The sequence below is a fragment of the Nicrophorus vespilloides genome, unplaced genomic scaffold, assembly GCF_001412225.1.
Source record: "Nicrophorus vespilloides isolate i.1.1-1 unplaced genomic scaffold, Nicve_v1.0, whole genome shotgun sequence".
NCBI classification, from domain to species: Eukaryota; Metazoa; Arthropoda; class Insecta; order Coleoptera; family Silphidae; genus Nicrophorus; species Nicrophorus vespilloides.
Window position 1 is genome coordinate 1 of NW_017097294.1, and position 9,247 is coordinate 9,247.

The window sequence follows — 9,247 nt, forward strand, 5'->3', positions numbered from 1 at the left end:
GTTCGTTACGTAACAGAGAACCGACGTTTTTTTCGTTTTTTTCTTCCGTTTTTTTACGAATTTCTCTATAAGCTGTAGAAATTGAAAAAAAAGTGAATAGAATTTACCAAAAAACTGGATTTTAATAGCTCGAAAAGTAATAAACTATTTTTATAATTTTATTTTATTAGATGCACGCAAGCGTTGCGCAACTTTCTATTTAACAAAAGTTACGTAACAGAGAATCGACGTTTTTTCCAATTTTTATTTCGTGAATTTCTCGACAACCCCTTAAGATAATTACATAAATACATAAACCATTCGTATGAAAGCTGAATATCTGACCTTTCCAACGAGCCTACTGGCATCTTCGTACTGCTGCCGAGTCGCCTGCTATAAGCTGTAGAAATTGAAAAAAAAGTGAATAGGATTTACCAAAAAACTGGATTTTCGTCAATAGCTCGAAAAGTAATAAACTGTTTTATGATTTTATTGCATAATCACATGCACGCATGCGTTGCGCAACTTTTTATGTAACCAAAGTTACGTAATGTTCGTTACGCAACAGAGAAACGACGTTTTTTTCGTTTTCTTTTTCAGTTTTCGTGAATTTCTCGACAACCCCTCAAGATAATTACATCATCGACCACTCGTATGAAAGCTGAATATCTTACCTTTCTAACGAGACAATTGGTATGTTCATGCTGTCGCCGAGTCACCTGCTATTAGCTGTAGAAATTGTAAAAAATCGTAAATAGGATTTTTTTTTTAGATCCGTCAAGTTTTCACGTTTTTTTTCTTCTTAATTTCACGAAAATTACGTACCTTTTGTTGCATTTCATGATTGCGTAAGAAACGATAATTTCGACAACCCTTTAAGATAAGTACATCATTGACCACTCATATGAAAGCTGAATGTCTCAGCTTTCAAACGAAATTGAAAACATATAAATCTTGCATCGATCATTCCATAGTAGACTTCAGTTTCCGTTGTTATTTATTCTATTTTTACGCTCACGTCAGTCATTCAGTCAGGAGAGAGATTTTGCAGATTTACGATGCTCTTCATCCATTTGGTTTTGTCATAAACATTAGCTTGAAAATAATAGCTTTCACTGTTATTTATTTACTTCTCTCGTGTCTTTTTCCTACATGCACGAGTCGCATTCAATGTAATCGTTATCTGAAAATATATACATTCTGTAATTTTCCTGTCGGGAATTTCAGACTAGCATGAATAAAAAAAAAATTGTATTGCAATATGTGAATGATATCGTTCCCATGTCACTTGCACACTCACTCGTTTCGTATTATAAATAAATATACCTGCTACATACATACATTCACTCGTTTTTTAGCAAATATAGATATGCAAATACACATAAATATACATCACCGATGCATATTTATATATGAATTACATCCGCAAATACGGTTGGTTTTATATATGTTTCTTTCTTTTTATATTATTTATTATTTGCAGATCCGTTCGAGTTCGAGTTTTATTACAATTTATGTCGCACGTTTCGAAGTACGTTCACGTCCATTAGGCAAATAGGATTTAATAAATATATGATGTAACGTACATCAAGCCATGACCTGTCAGTCTGTGTCGACGGGATTATCGATAATCCGTAATAAGAACCCTCTCGAAAAACGTTTTTCAACAAAGACTAGCACTTCACCATTCGAATACAAACGAAATATTCGATATTAGTTATTATTGATTTGATACAATTACTTAATTTAATTTACAAAAAAAAGAACGTGAAATTATTTTATTATTTCACACAAATTTATAATAATAAATCTCTCAATAATGTACGTTTACCAATAATATTCCCTGTAGTTTAAATTTTAATTTGTTTATTTAACTATCAATAAACTATTAGCAGTTTACAAGAAACATCCTCAAAATGAAAATCTTATACAGGTAAACGTCGTTTTACATCGGGTTTACAAAAGGCGTCGGAAATCGAATCGGCGTAAAATGAACCCATATTTACAGTGACGTAACTGTAGGCTTTAGTTTTATATAAGTGTAAAATCAGCAATTAATTAGCGTTATTTCACAGCGGCGAAATTGTGAATCGGCGTAAAACGACTTTACTTATAAGTATTTCATACATTGTTATTAAGAACTTTGATTTCTTATACTTTTAGATTGAATTCGAGTACTTAACATTAAATCAAATATTCTAAATTGACAAGATTTTGTTTTAAAAACAAAAGTTAATTACATTAATTTCATTAAAGTTGATAAAACTTTTATAAAAATTGTATACATTTTAATTACTTACATATTTATCATTAATGTAAGTATTTAATATTTTATCAATAAATTAAAATAGATAATAATGTGTAATATTTCCATATCATATTGATTTGAAACAAAATAACATAATCGTAATTTTTCAGAGAAATTGATGATTAATTTTGAATTTCATTTAATTAAAGTAATTCTAGAAATTACATTTACGTTTGTAGTAAAGAATTATTGATAATTATAAAGTAATTGATTATTTTTTAAATCAGTTTATTCTCTAAAATATAGTTAATTTTTGTACATAAACTAATACGTTTTTACTTCCTCTTGCATTCGAGCCATGTCTCTTTAATATCATTAAGAAACTCGTTCATGTTCTTCAGTTCTTCTGCAACGCATTTATCCATATCCGCATTAACGTTAGCGATCTGAATTAGAGAGTTCGCACGGACCAGAGACAATCCCGTATTGAATTGGCCGATGAGCGTCTGGCAGGGCTCAGAGGTCGGTGTCGTGCAGACGGTGTCCAGTTTGGGCTCTTCGCTTGCCATGAATTTCACGGACTTTTGCGCTTTCAGCAGCTTCTGCATGCTCGGTACGAAACCGCATCCTTTCAGGAACGTCGGTCCACTTATGAAACCCCTTTGATTGATGAACACCGGAAGGTAATGCTGGCACTTTGTTGGTCCTTCTTTCATAGCCTTCTCCATCTGGTCGATTGTCGCCAACTGTTTTTGCCTATTTACGGAGACTTTCTGTTCGATCGCATTTTGGAATTTTTGGATGTTCTCGTCGACGGTTTTTCTTTCTACGGCTAATTTAGCTTTAACATCGCTGACTACAGTTGCTTCTGAAGACTACACCAATGGATTAATTAATGAAAATTTAAGTTAATTATTAATCTTACCTGCAAATAGCAGAATACTAAGAACACAGCTAAACACTGAGATGATTTCATCTTAAACGTTGGAGTAGGACTGGTCAATTACAATATTCTTGTTTTGTATAAACTAGATAACAAATATCAGCTCAATAACCTTTGATCTCTGACATTCTCCGGCATTTCCAATTAACTGACAACAACAATATTTTCTTTCATTGTTAAATTTGCGTATTTCATAACATAACATAATCGAATCCTTTCTATTTCTAATCAAATCAAAATTTGAGACTTTAATCACGTTCTTATACATGATTTTACTGCAATTCAATAAAACTTTTGCATTTATTTCCTAATAAATTGGATTAATCATGCACTTGAAGGTGAGATAAGAAGCGGATCAAATGCAAATAAGATAGTGGTGCAAGTGGAAACCGAGTGATATTGGCTAATTGGAGACACGCCTAGCGGCAGGGATATGATGTAGGTATGCAAATTGAGCCTCTCGAGCTCTTGAACTTGATACGTGGGAACGGGTTTAAGGTCGACGCACTTACGCTCGGGAATTCTACGCGCGAATTCATTGGGGATTTACGTGCAAAACTAAAAATTCCCCTCGATCTGGATTAACACTTCGGATTTCCAGTTGAACAGTGGAGATAAGATGTTTGGTATAAATAGGAGTGACCCGATGATCGTGGCAGTTGCATCTCGTACAACGCAAACAAACATGCATTCCTCTACTAAAATCTTGGTTCTTCTCGTCGTCGCTTGCTTTTATCCAGCAGTAAGTCAAAGAAATTATTATTATTAATTTTTAGTTTCAATTACTTTATTTTTTTATAAATTTGTAGTTTTTGGATGCTGTTAGTGTGAGCGATGTTAAATTGAAGATCCTCCAAGAGCAGAGATACATCGAACAGGTCGTTCCCTCAACGAAATCCTCGATCGCAGATGAAGTCTCCCAGACGAGAAGCCGATTGAATTCGAGGGCTGAGAATATTAAGAGCGACATCAAGGCTGGTGCTAGCAGCTGCCAACGTTGGTACGAGCACATCGAGGGTCTGCAGAAGAGCATGATCAACTTCATGTACCAGTTCCAACCCTGCGAACTCAATTCCGGTTTCGATACTCTTCGCAAAACTAAGGTTTCCCTTGCAAGCTTGGTCAGAGAAGCTGATAAGTTGATGGCGCTCTGCACGATCATCTCACCGAGCAGCTGTTCATCTCAGACTAACTCCATGAACTCTGCCATCGATCTTATTCACTCGAATTCCGAAAATACCGTTTCCAACATCAAGAGAGAAGCTTCTGCTTGCATCGCTACTAGGGCTCAGAATATCGAGAAGCTTTTGGACAGCTCCACCAGCGGATGGCAAAAATGCAACAGCTCTGCTTAAGTTCATTTCATAACATATTTATTCCCATTATTTTTTTCCTTCTTCAAATATATCATACTTAGTGCCTAGTATTTATATTTATAAAAGATTTGCAATAAATAGCTTTAAAAAAAAAAAACATAAATTAGATGTTTTATTTGTATTGTTTGGAAATGAGTGATAATAATTACTTAATTGTTGATAATTATAAATGCAGATCAAAGCATTTTCTGCCATGAGATTTTCATGCGAAAATAATTATATCATTGATCTGAACCAATTGATCTTCCAAGTGGAAAACAGCGATAAGACGTTGTATAAATTGCAGCATTTTGCAAATCGCCTCAGTCGCATTCAAACGAAAATGCATTCATCAACTAAATTCTTCATTCTTCTGAGCATCGTCTGCTTCCAACCTGCTGCAGTATGTCCAATAATTTAATCAATTTTGATATATTTAAACTCCTTCCGTTTAAAGTTTTTAGATGAGTGCAGTTTGAGCGATTTTGAGTTTAAGATCCGCCAAGTGTACATCTCCGTCGAGCAGATGGTCTCATCATCGGAGACATCGATTGAAGATGAAGTTTCGCAGACTAGAAGCAGATTGAATGCTGAAGCTGAGAATCTGAAGATGGATATTAAAACGGGTTCTAGTAATTGTCGGAGATGGTACGAGCATGTTGAGAGTCTGCAGAAGAACATGATCAACATTACGAATCAGTTCCAAAGCTGCGAACTCAATCCGGGATTGAATACTTTACGAAGAGCAAAGAATGCAGTTTCTTTGATGCTGAGGGATGCGTATTTTCTTAAGGATGCGTGCTGGGTGATCGATGATATGCATACTAGATTTCAGGAGGAAGTTACGAAAGGAAAGGACGAGACTTCTGCTTGCATAGCAAGAGAAGCCAGAGAAATTGAGAAACATTTGGGAAGTGTTAGCAGTAACTGGAAAAAGTGCATCTTCTGAAAATTATTTAGTTTTTATATTTGTAAATCATTGTAGCTTTCTAGTTGATTTTCCAGAAATTAAAGACATTGCTGTGTTTTAACCTTAACTTTATTTATTTCAAGTAAAACAAAGAACTATTGGTGATTTGCACCACTTGCAATGTTTCGAATTCGTGTGTTGTAACAGTGGGAGAGAGAATTCTTCGCAAAAAGGTTAGCAAAATTTCGACCGAGTGTAATGAATAATTACAATTAAGTGTACTGGGAGATTTAGGGAATGCCAGAATTGGACTGGCTCAGAGAGGAAGATGGAGGAAGCGAGGGAACGTTTCAGTGAGTTATTTTCATCTGAGCGATGTAATTGTCGAGGGGCGGCCTCCACCTCCCCTCACATAATAACAGAGAGTTTAATAAGATTCTTAATTAAAACCGGAATTAATCTCGAACGCAGCGCGCAAATGGGAAATTGTCCGCAGACAATGCTGCGAGTTTAGATATGTGTAGTAGCTCCTACTGTTATTACTACTTGGTGTTCAACGCGAGGATCAGATAGGAGACCAAAGTCCCGAAGGAGCCGAGCAGGTTGCTCGAATTCAATTCGAACAGGCCCCAAACGGTGAATTTCGGTCTGCTCTTCAACCTCAGGTAGAGCAGACGCAGTTTCGTCCTCTCCTGGGATCTGGCCTGGATCAGTTTCACCGCGACCAAGGATATACCTGAGGCGTTCGCGGTCGCCCTTTCGCACGCCCACGTTATTCCAGTCAAAGTCACCTGCGAAAACAAAAACAAAAACTGCAATGATTTGAATCTCTGATTCGATGATTCAATATTTGTTAAGTTTTGCATATGGAAATCAAGTTTTTTTTGTTGTTGTTGTTGTTGTAATTGTAATTTTTCACCAGCAATTAATTTGCGTTTGCGGTAAATCACCGCCGCAGGGAATCCGCGGTAAATCAATATTGAATCAAAGCGAACTTAATTACGCGTTTGCTCTACATATAATCCGCTTCGTTCCCCTTTCCAGCACGCCCTCTAATCACATAAACTACATAACGTAATCCTTGCAGTCCTTGTTTTGCTCTCATTAGGACAGATATTCGCTGGGGACGTCGCTAATTTGAAAGCCTCGCCTGACAACGCAATATGACACTAACCACCTTCGATACATTCATTACCCTATCTCCTCCATTATCCACCTACGCATACTTTGCAATTTTCTCGCTGTTTTATTTATTTTATTAATAAAAATATTGCTTTTAATATCTTAATAGTAATAAACAAATAATATGAAATCAACTAAACTATTAATATAAAGTTAAATATTGAAATTGTAACTGATACAAAATGATTATTTTTGTAGCTTATGGTATTCACATCGTAAAATGCAGTTAACTGGCAATTCGAATGCCCTTTAAAAAAAAACAGAATAATCCGTACATTTATCGTTTCATAAAAATCTGGCAAATGGATTAAATGCGAGAGAATCAAATCTGCACCCGTTTGGGGGAATTCAATGATTTTTTCACTATTATTATTATTACTGGACGTGAAACTCGTCAATTTAACAGCATAAAATGTGGATTTACTTTCCATGAATTGGAATTAATCGATTTCTGATTCAATATTTTATCACGAATATTTGCAAAGAAATTAATTAAAAAAATAATTTTCTTTTGTTTGAAATTAGATCTAATAATTGTATACGTTGAGTAATGGAGTTTTGGTATGCGGCCTTCCCCGTTATTAACTTACTAAAGTGAAAAAGCTGTGAATGATGCGGATCGTCTGTATGGAAATTTCCCAAGGGGTTTTCTTTCGGAACGGATAGAGCAGCAAGTTGATGAAGAGTACGAAGCAGAGAAGCATGTCCGCGAAGAAGAGGAGCATATCCAGCCCGAACAATCGGTTGAACGTCTCAATTAAATCGCAGAGTTTCGAGTAAACGCCGAAAGCGTTATCGATGGACGCAAGGTTTTCAGCGAGAATTTCGAACCTGTGACCCAGGCAAACAGCGAAATTGTAGATGAGGATGCAGCGCACGTACAGCACGTATCTGCAGATGGCGTTCATGGTTTCGTAGTCGGGAAGTCTACCGTTCAAGAGACGAAAAGTTACCATTCCGAAGCTGATGTAACATATTAACAGGTGACTGGATACGACCTCCAATAAATAGTAGGAGCGTTTTTTGCGTTGAACGAGTCCCCTGAAAGATCTGTCCACGTTCTGGAGGCCTCGCAAAAGATCTTCCCACAGTTTGTCCGTTATTAAAATTTGGATGACATTGATTAAGGGATGGATGTTCAAGCTCAGCGTGGTTGGAGCAGCTGTCACGATTTGCAGGAATTTCATCTTGACCAAAGCGTGCTGGTATGTCTCGTACATGCTGCAATAAGTACCGATCACGTAAGCGACGCATGCGATCAGCAGGTAAACGTTATACGCGCGTCTGAAAATCAGCTCTTTATGTTCGAAACTGTAGATGGGACAGATACCGAAAAAGTTGCCTACTCTGTAAATCTTCTTCAGAAAAGTTACATCGTGCTTTCTATCAATGTACGCCATAGCTGAGATCGCGTTTCACACTGATACCTAAATGGGAATCCTCGCAATTAGCCGATCGATAACAATTAAGAAGCGCCACCCTTATTGTCAACTAATTGGATTTCAGTCATTATTTTGATAGGATCGTAACCGTAGCTTCATAGACGATCATTTGCCAGATAGCCTATAAAGAAAAGCATTACATAATCGAATTGTGGAGGGAATAGTGACATTTCAGTTTCAGTCCATACAGACACAACCTCAAACGAAACAAGCAAATTATATTTTACCTATATATTTATTACATTATTGATAATTATATAAATAAATGTTCTAAAATAAAAATTGGTAAGTAATAATAATTATTAACGCATATCTCTGTTAATTGTTCAAATTATACTTTTGAAATGTTTCAAAAAATTCAGATGGAATAATTAATGCTCATGTTTAAATATTATAAAAGATTTATAGTAATAATTGATTATCCAAATTTTGCGTATTAATGATATCTAAACTCTAACCTTTCAAATGAGCCTACTTCAAGATTTGTGTTGTTTGTGTTACTTTTTTTTTACAAAATGTTTTCAAAGTTGAATAATTTAATTATTCGATAACTACTCATGATAATTAGAATATGAAATATGCAAATTGAAGATAAAACTATGCTCTTTTTATTGATCCTACTGCGAAATTTCTATCATTTGTTATTTTCTTGTGATAAACTGTTAAAATTGTCGCGTCTTGTAAAACAAAATGGGAATGAATACAAATAATATATTTTATTTTCGATATAGTAGCAATTTTCTTCTGAATATAAAATTTGAGATGTTTGCTTTTATGAAATGATTATAAAATGTTTCAGAGTAAAAAATCATTATTTTCAATTTATTTTGGAGAAATCGAATAATTATAAAATGCTTCAAAGTTGAATAATTTAATTATTCGATAACTACTCATGCTAATTAGAATATAGAATATGCAAATTGAAGATAAAACTATGGTCTTTTTATAGATCCTACAGCGAAATTTCTATCATTTGTTATTTTCTTGTGATAAGCTGTCAAAATTGTCGCGTCTTATAAAACGAAAATGGGAATCAATGCAAATAATATATTTTATTTTCGATATAGCAGCAATTTTCTTCTGAATATAAAATTTGAGATGTTTGCTTTTATGAAATGATTATAAAATGTTTCAGAGTGACAAATCATTATTTTCAATTTATTTTGAAGAAATCGAATAATTATAAAA

At 34.8% G+C, this 9,247-nt stretch overlaps 4 protein-coding genes across 4 annotated transcripts; 2 read left to right on the plus strand and 2 right to left on the minus strand.

The window, feature by feature from the left end:
- Positions 1-2,530: 2,530 nt before the first annotated feature.
- LOC108559658 lies at positions 2,531-3,244 on the minus strand. The gene is made up of 2 exons (XM_017917008.1): positions 3,153-3,244; positions 2,531-3,102 (listed from the first exon to the last, which is right to left on the minus strand). Exons 1-2 carry the CDS (start codon positions 3,201-3,203, stop codon positions 2,563-2,565), a joined length of 591 nt encoding a protein of 196 aa, XP_017772497.1. The 5' UTR covers positions 3,204-3,244; the 3' UTR covers positions 2,531-2,562.
- Positions 3,245-3,695: 451 nt separating this feature from the next.
- Positions 3,696-4,593, plus strand: LOC108559657. The gene is made up of 2 exons (XM_017917006.1): positions 3,696-3,912; positions 3,980-4,593. The coding sequence occupies exons 1-2, from the start codon at positions 3,790-3,792 to the stop codon at positions 4,523-4,525; spliced, it is 669 nt and encodes a 222-aa protein (XP_017772495.1). The 5' UTR covers positions 3,696-3,789; the 3' UTR covers positions 4,526-4,593.
- Positions 4,594-4,832: 239 nt separating this feature from the next.
- Positions 4,833-5,556, plus strand: LOC108559659. The gene is made up of 2 exons (XM_017917009.1): positions 4,833-4,928; positions 4,983-5,556. The coding sequence occupies exons 1-2, from the start codon at positions 4,869-4,871 to the stop codon at positions 5,472-5,474; spliced, it is 552 nt and encodes a 183-aa protein (XP_017772498.1). The 5' UTR covers positions 4,833-4,868; the 3' UTR covers positions 5,475-5,556.
- A 421-nt stretch (positions 5,557-5,977) lies between these two features.
- Positions 5,978-8,017, minus strand: LOC108559655. Its single transcript, XM_017917004.1, has 2 exons — positions 7,208-8,017; positions 5,978-6,226 (listed from the first exon to the last, which is right to left on the minus strand). Exons 1-2 carry the CDS (start codon positions 8,015-8,017, stop codon positions 5,978-5,980), a joined length of 1,059 nt encoding a protein of 352 aa, XP_017772493.1.
- Positions 8,018-9,247: the final 1,230 nt, after the last annotated feature.

Coding starts and splice junctions, on each gene's coding strand:
- LOC108559658 (XM_017917008.1), bottom strand. CDS start 3,203: ATGAAATCATCTCAGTGTTTAGCTGTGTTCTTAGTATTCTGCTATTTG. Junction 3,103..3,152: donor TAGTATTCTGCTATTTGCAG/GTAAGATTAATA, acceptor CCATTGGTGTAG/TCTTCAGAAGCAACTGTAGT.
- LOC108559657 (XM_017917006.1), top strand. CDS start 3,790: ATGTTTGGTATAAATAGGAGTGACCCGATGATCGTGGCAGTTGCATCT. Junction 3,913..3,979: donor TCGCTTGCTTTTATCCAGCA/GTAAGTCAAAGA, acceptor ATAAATTTGTAG/TTTTTGGATGCTGTTAGTGT.
- LOC108559659 (XM_017917009.1), top strand. CDS start 4,869: ATGCATTCATCAACTAAATTCTTCATTCTTCTGAGCATCGTCTGCTTC. Junction 4,929..4,982: donor TCTGCTTCCAACCTGCTGCA/GTATGTCCAATA, acceptor TTCCGTTTAAAG/TTTTTAGATGAGTGCAGTTT.
- LOC108559655 (XM_017917004.1), bottom strand. CDS start 8,017: ATGGCGTACATTGATAGAAAGCACGATGTAACTTTTCTGAAGAAGATT. Junction 6,227..7,207: donor TTCACAGCTTTTTCACTTTA/GTAAGTTAATAA, acceptor TTGTTTTCGCAG/GTGACTTTGACTGGAATAAC.